Genomic DNA, 7,116 nt, shown 5'->3' with positions numbered 1-7,116 from the left:
AAAGTCACACAATAAGTTTGTTCACACAATAGGTCATTAAAAATCATGACAGCACAGATGTAAACATTTACATGATATATTCATAATTCAGCCATGGCACTGGCGCTCATCATCTGTCAGCTATTAGAGGTTTGTGCTATGGATTCAATACGTTATACTGATGCACAACTTTATGTGAACTGTGTGATGCTGTCAGAGCTCTGCTGGAGCCAGCTGAGCATTGTCCGAAAAACACAAAAACAAAAAAAACATCACCCTCTTACTACTTCCTGTTGTGTAATTCATCGTTTTTGCCCGTAGTAGCATCCGGCTTTTAGCTGCTTGAGTCATGTGATGCAAAAAATGTATTTTCATTGCATTTTGCATAATACTTTTATTTTGAAAAACGACCTCATCCTACCACAAAAACTTTACCAAAAGACGTGGCTTTTTTTTCTTCCCGAAACTGACTTATTTCCATTAAGTAAACTTATTTTTGTAATTACAATTTGCACATTTCTGTGATTAATGGAAATGCAGGTTCTGACACCTCACTGGGATGATGTATAGCTCCAGTCTTCCACCTGCATCATAACGGTCCAGACCCTCTAATCAGTTCGGGAAAATATTTTAAATAATCCAGTTGGCCAAAAGGTCATCCGTTGGTCCTCAGTATTGTCTTGCAGGGAGATTGGACACCAGGGAATTTCAGGAAATATTTCCAAAAGTGGTTGGCTAACCCTGGACTACCTGCGGTGGAAGAGTTTGGTCCGGCCAACCCGTCTGTCAGATGTTAGGAGTAACTACATCTGGCTCAGCTGTTATGTTTTAAGGCTTCATTACTATTTTTAATTGATTCTATTGTATTGATCCCTGTTGAAGTAAACACCGGAAGCAACTGGAGTCTTTATGACTATACACCTAAGAATGATTGGCTGAGAATGGTTACTGTCCGTTCTTTATAGTATACTGAATCAATCAACTGCAAACACATTTATTGGACATTTCCATTAGCCAGACGGTTTAGAGCACAGCACTGGCTTTGACTGCTGATCAGCTGCTTCCTCCTTAATGTTGTTTCCAATGATAACAGTCTGGACAGTTTATGTTTGAAAGAACAGATGCAGCATGTTTGTCTGTTTAAGATCGATTTGTGGAGCTAAGACAAGACTCCACACTTCAAACCGAGGGGCTCCGTCAGACCCTGGACAGTTTGTGTTTATTCACTCTATTCTGTAATGTCCTAAAATTTGACAACACAATATGCTGGCATTTTCCAAGAAAGCAAACAAAAACCCAACTTTTGGGAGATTTTAATGAGAAAAATAATTTCTTATGTCATTTTCCTCGTACAACAGGGATGAATGTTTTCATCATCCAAAAGGTGATGAAAACTGTTTGCTTAAACTCACTAATTTTAGGTATACGTTTGTTTTTCTATATGTTTCTTTGTGGAGAAAGAGACGGAGGAGGTTGACGACCTTTAACCCTACTGCGAAGCTTATCCTGAGACTCTTTGAGTAAGCGATTTCTGGGCTGATGTCTTTGTTTGCTGATACACTGATAGCCTCTTATGCTCACACACTGTGAAAACAATAAATCTTACCATGTATTTCTGGTCTAGTTTCTAGTGCAAATCTCTTAGTTCACTTGAAATAAAGCAAAATTAACTTAGAAGTAACTTTTCAGCAAGATATAAGAGCTTGTTTTAAGTAAAGACTTATTTAATAGTAATAGAAAAAAGCAGTTTCACAGATTTATTTTTTATTTTTTTGCTTATGTGATAAAATCTGCCCATGGAACTAGTACATTTTTATTAATATTAAGGAATTATTGACTAAAAACAAAAAGCTCCCACGTCTTGTTGAATAAATTACTTTTGTCTCATTTCAAGTATACTCAGATAATTCCACTACAAACTAGACCAAAAAAAACTTGTTTTTTTTTTCAGTGTAGAACTTTTCACTTTCTGCAGGTTTTCAGGACTTTAAGGACGACTTTTTATGCCTTTATGAAGGCATATTCGTTTTCTTCTTGACACTCACACGAGTGTTTGGAGAAGCGGCAGTAGGGAAGATGCAGTGTTTCTGTTATTGGTGTTTACACACACGGACAAACTTGTCAAATATAGAAAAAGCCAACTAGAAATAATTCTTCCTCCACCGTGTTGCCCCCCCAATGCATCGCATATTGTGGTTACCTTACAGCTGGACTCTGTTTACTATTAGGTGACTTCTGTAGGTTTATTTTAGAGAATCAGAATGAAAAGGAGGGACTGAATGGTTAGAATAGAATTTTCTTTTGGATCATGTGAATTATCCAAAAGATCAAAATGTTTGTTTTTCAGCAAACATTTGGAGCAGTGCTGTCATCATTTGACTCCATGCTCAACCCAGAAACTTTGACAAGAAAAAAATAAAAATCAGTAATTTATTCAGCACCATTTAACTGCCAGATTACAACTAAACCAGCACATAAATAAAGCTTATGATCCATTAGTCCAGTATAGATTCCACAAGCCCGCTTATTTTCACTATAATATGTCTATTTAGGGAATATTTACATGTTATTTACAGCATATTTAAACTGTCCAGTCGCAGCAGTCCTTCAGGGTTGTCTTCCACAACAGATGTCGTCACTGTCAGCTGTGCGGCTGCAGGAAGTCCGGCAGCGAAGTGATGCGGTCTGATCCGGACTGGGCCAGACACCGGAGCGCCTGCAGCAGCAGGGGGGAGGGGGCCAGGCCGCAGAGCCAGCTGAACACCCTGTTCCCCAGCAGCCCCTGCCAGCGCTGCGGCTCGTCCCGCAGGCACGGCAGCAGCGGCGGCTTGGCCAGAAACAGCAGCAGGAAGTCGAGGCACCGCTGCGCCTGCTGCCGCTCCGAAACTATGCACGACACCAGCCTCTGCAGCGCCACCTCGAGGCCGTCGGGCCGAGCGCCGTGGATCAGCAGCTGCAACAGGCACTCGGGATGCGACAGCTCCACCGCCAGCTGCACCGCGGTCTTTCCCGCGTCCGCGGCGTGAAGGCAGCCGCCGCGGCCGTCCAGGTATTCCCTGCGCTTGACCGGGCCGCCGCAGTCCTTCAGCGCCTCCATCACCATGCCGAGGATGGTCACACGGTTGTAGCGCACCACCACGCTCAGGTGCGGCGCGCCGCTGCCGGGGCAGCAGCAGAAGCTGCAGGCCGGGGCTCGGAGCGCGCCCACCGAGTACCTGTTGAGGAGGTAGCGCGCATAGTCCTGGTGGTCGTGCACTATAGCGTACAGCAGGGCTTCAGACGGCTGGAAGGCTCTCGGGCTTCCGTTGTCCCAGCAGAACACCTCCATGCTGCGCATCTCCTCCAGCAGCCAGACCGGGAGCTGCTCCCTCACCGCGCAGTAGAAGGAGAACGCCGTCCGCTCACACTCCCGCTGACACGGCGAGCAGGAGAGGCACTGCCCGGTGGAGGAGGAGGAAGACGACCGCAACCACGGCATCACCGCGCACAGCAGCGGGCCAGCAGAGTCTACTTCCGGCGGGAGAAAACAGGTCGCGTCTCCCTGAGAAGACTGGAGGAACAGCTGGTGTGTTTCTTCAGTCCAAACTTCTCGCTCATTCCCGCACACTTTTATAGCCTGGAAACTATGCAGAGCTCCGCCCTCATGCAGCTCCATGTGCGCACTGCATGTTTGTAGTACAGTCTGGGACACGACAGGGGAGGTGGAGGGGGGATCAAGTGTCTCACATAGAGAACATAGTGGACTTGTAACTACTGCAGCTTCTAATGAGGACGGCAGCCCAGTCACAGGATCTAAACATGTGTCTAGTGTTTTTATTGACAAGAAATGATTTGGATGGTAAATATGTGATCCTGTCACAGGTGTGTGTGTGTGTGTTGGTGTGTGAACTTATCTGGGATCATTGACCTTGTTGGGTGCAGCAGTCCTTCCACATTGAGCAAACCTCACTATTATATAACACTTGGCTGATGGTTCACTATCAGATGTGAAGGACGGAGCTGTGAGGCTGACACAGATCTCCTGGTCAACCTGTCGGCCTCCGTTGTTATCGCTTTCACAGATTATTGTCTATCTGTAACAACTCTTTGAAGAATTTTGAATGAATGTGAGTTACAACAACATTTCCTTTGGAATCACTAAAGTATTTATTGAGTTTGGACTGAGTCCAGATCTGGGCTCAGCACCTTTTACATTTGAACACCTGATTCCACTAAATGTTCAAAGCTACAAATCCTTCTGGACAATTTGAAATAGAAAGTTTATTAGATTTTATACCTTAAATGTATACATGTGTTTTATTGGAGACGCATAAATCAGGTACAAACTTCCAGGAAACTCCAAAACTGCTGAAACTGAATTTTTTTTAATAAAGGCTAAAAGATCACTTATTTATTTCTTGTTGTCTTTGGGTCATAATAACTGGAACATTCAGCAACATATCTACATATTTCCCTGATGATTTTGGTGGTGACATTTGACAAAAGGTCTTTTTTTTAGCTGTTTGGCTTCATTATGATTTTATGGTGTAAAGCACTTTGAAATACCTTGTTGTGGAAATGGTTCAACTTTAGATTCAAGTTAGCTTTAAATTAAAAACATTAAAAAAACAGTGCTATTTTGCAAACCAGTAATTTGCCATAAAAGGAAAATGCTGAAGCTAAACCTGTCGACACGATTCAGAATCAGCAGCATACAGTAATGAAAGATATACTGTCTATACACAGTCATACATTTATATAAAGTTTTTTTTTAATTCTAAACATTAGAATTAAACCAAAAAGGTGCTTCAACTAAGTTTTAGTCTCTTAAGCTACCAGACATTTGCAGCTTTGTATATTTCTTCTCTTAACATATTTGCCTCTCAGTTGATTGAAATGATTGAATATTGATAAAGTTTTTAGCTTAATCAAAACCTTTGCATTGTGTTTGTCCTGCCTCTGCATGAGATGCTGACATTATCTGAGTGAATCTCAGAGGAAAGTGTAAATAAGAACCAGCAGCTGGTTTCATTCAGATGTTCTGACTGAGGGATGTTTGGTTATTTGATGCCGGCAACATTGATATCAAATATTCACAATCATCAAGAACTTCAAGCATTAAGATCGACTTTCTGTGAGAAAACCAAATTCCCAGGCTGCAGGAGACTTATAAGGGTTGGGGGTCATACGACCTGAACCAGTTGTTCAACAGGTTTGATCCCCAGGGTCCCGGCCCCTGGCCCTTGGCCCCGCCCCCCTGCTGTTAGCCACATCATCTCTAACGATTTTTCTTCTCTAAACGTCACACCTTTCAGTTCTCAGCCATCATCCACCCCCTTCACTATGGAGGACTCCGTCACCTCCTCCACCTCCATCTTGTCCCTTTCATCTCTTCAGGTGAGGAAGGAGCAGCGACAGACTGAGGTGTGAGACGGTGCAGGTCCAGACGGACGGCATCAGCTGCCGGCTCCAGAGGTTCAGCCTGAGCCTGATGAGGGGGAAGGTACCACAACGATGGAAGACCTCCTGTTTGGTACCGGTACCAAATATCAAACATCCAGAGGACATGAGTAGCTGCAGGCCGGTCGCCATGACATCACATCTGATGGAGACCTGGAGAGGCTGATCCTCAACCTGAGGGATCTGCTGCAGTTCTCCTCCCAGCCTCCAGGTGGATGACACTGTTGTCTTCCTCCTGCACCAACCTCTGACCCACCTGGCTGAATTTTAAAGTTATGACTTGTTTATTAATGGATTCCACAGAAACACCTGGCAAAAAGATGAAATAAAACTGAAGCAATAGTATCTGTGACAAAAAAACCCCATCAGTCTTCAAACTGAACATATTGCTGCATGTTCAGGCCTAGATCAATTGTCTGTTTGTTTTTCTCTAAACCAGAACTGAGTTTTCATCAGAGTAAGGAAATAAGAACCGCAGAACCTCTAGAAACAGAAGAAGGGAAAAGCAGAACAGTAAACATGCAATAAAGTGAAGATATTAATCTGTAATTCAGGCCAGTAGGAATGTTTTATAACATAACATATACATCTAATTTTACTGTTCAGTTCATTTACATAGAACCCTTAATAAAAGGACTCTTTACTGTAAAACTTCAGGTATAATTCATTCAAGTGCAATTTCATATCCAGTCCTAAGCCAACTATGATGCAACACAGTCTGATTTGATGAGAGTGCATCCAGTACGTTTTCACAGCTCTTCACTTTCCCCACAGTTTCTTTTTTATCTTATAGTCTTATTCTAAATTGTATTAAATTCATTTCTTTCCTCAAAATTCTGCTACTTCCTGATGCTGCAAAACATCCTCACAGCTGAACATATGCAGCTGTTTATTTTCTCAAACTTTCAATATTTGATTATATAAAAAGATCAACCATTTCTGAATTGAACACATTCTTAATGCCTGTTAAGTGCAACCGTTTGTTTCTTTAGTCATGTGTTTACTGTCCGTTTATATCCATTTATTAGTTTTCCCATTTCTCATAACGAAGGATGTATTTCTAAAAAGCAACATGAAACAGGCAGCTGTTTTTCAATAATATAACCAAAGTCAGTGTTTTTTATTCATATTCAAGATTGCACGTAAACAAGGAAGTAAATGATATGGAACAAATGCTCCAGGAACAAATTTGACCTCCATCACTTCTATAGTCAGTATGTTTATTGACATACTAACAACTGTAGCGACAACTTTGCAGATGAAAAGGTTTTTCCTGAGTGTGAACATATTTCACCATGGGAACGTTACAATGTGAAAGCTGTAGATACAATGTGGCTTGTTTGGTTCTTCAGGAAAATAACCACAGCATTTCCCTCTAACAGAGAATATCAGTTATAAACCAAACACTCAGCAGTGTTTGGTTTGATCTGTTCAGGTGTTTTGCATTTGTTCTTCTTTAACCAGCATAAAACCACAGTCTGACATCTGCAGCTGGATTAATATGTGTTCACATGACAGTTCAGTTATCTGTCTGCACAGGGAGCAGATCACAGAGTATCCCGTTTCCCAGAGAAATGCATTAACCAACACCTGAGTTCAGCGCCAAAGGAAAGGGCCGGAACCAAGCAGGCCAGGGTCACCAGGACATGAGGTTCAGCTAAAAAGAAAGCATGATAGGCAAAAAATTAAGCAATTAAT

The 7,116-nt window shown here is 42.3% G+C and overlaps 1 protein-coding gene across 1 annotated transcript; it reads right to left on the bottom strand.

Annotated features, from left to right (window-relative positions):
• Window positions 1-2,389: 2,389 nt before the first annotated feature.
• Window positions 2,390-4,766, bottom strand: ankrd9 (ankyrin repeat domain 9). The gene has a single exon (XM_007574920.2). The coding sequence runs from the start codon at window positions 3,632-3,634 to the stop codon at window positions 2,621-2,623; it is 1,014 nt and encodes a 337-aa protein (XP_007574982.1). The 5' UTR covers window positions 3,635-4,766; the 3' UTR covers window positions 2,390-2,620.
• Between the last annotated feature and the right edge of the window lie 2,350 nt (window positions 4,767-7,116).

This window comes from Poecilia formosa, unplaced genomic scaffold (genome assembly GCF_000485575.1).
Source record: "Poecilia formosa unplaced genomic scaffold, Poecilia_formosa-5.1.2 Scaffold364, whole genome shotgun sequence".
Classification (NCBI taxonomy): domain Eukaryota; kingdom Metazoa; phylum Chordata; class Actinopteri; order Cyprinodontiformes; family Poeciliidae; genus Poecilia; species Poecilia formosa.
This window is presented reverse-complemented; position numbering and strand designations above follow the sequence as displayed.

Excerpts from the sequence above, each read along its gene's own strand:
- ankrd9 (XM_007574920.2), bottom strand. The coding sequence starts at position 3,634 with ATGGAGCTGCATGAGGGCGGAGCTCTGCATAGTTTCCAGGCTATAAAA.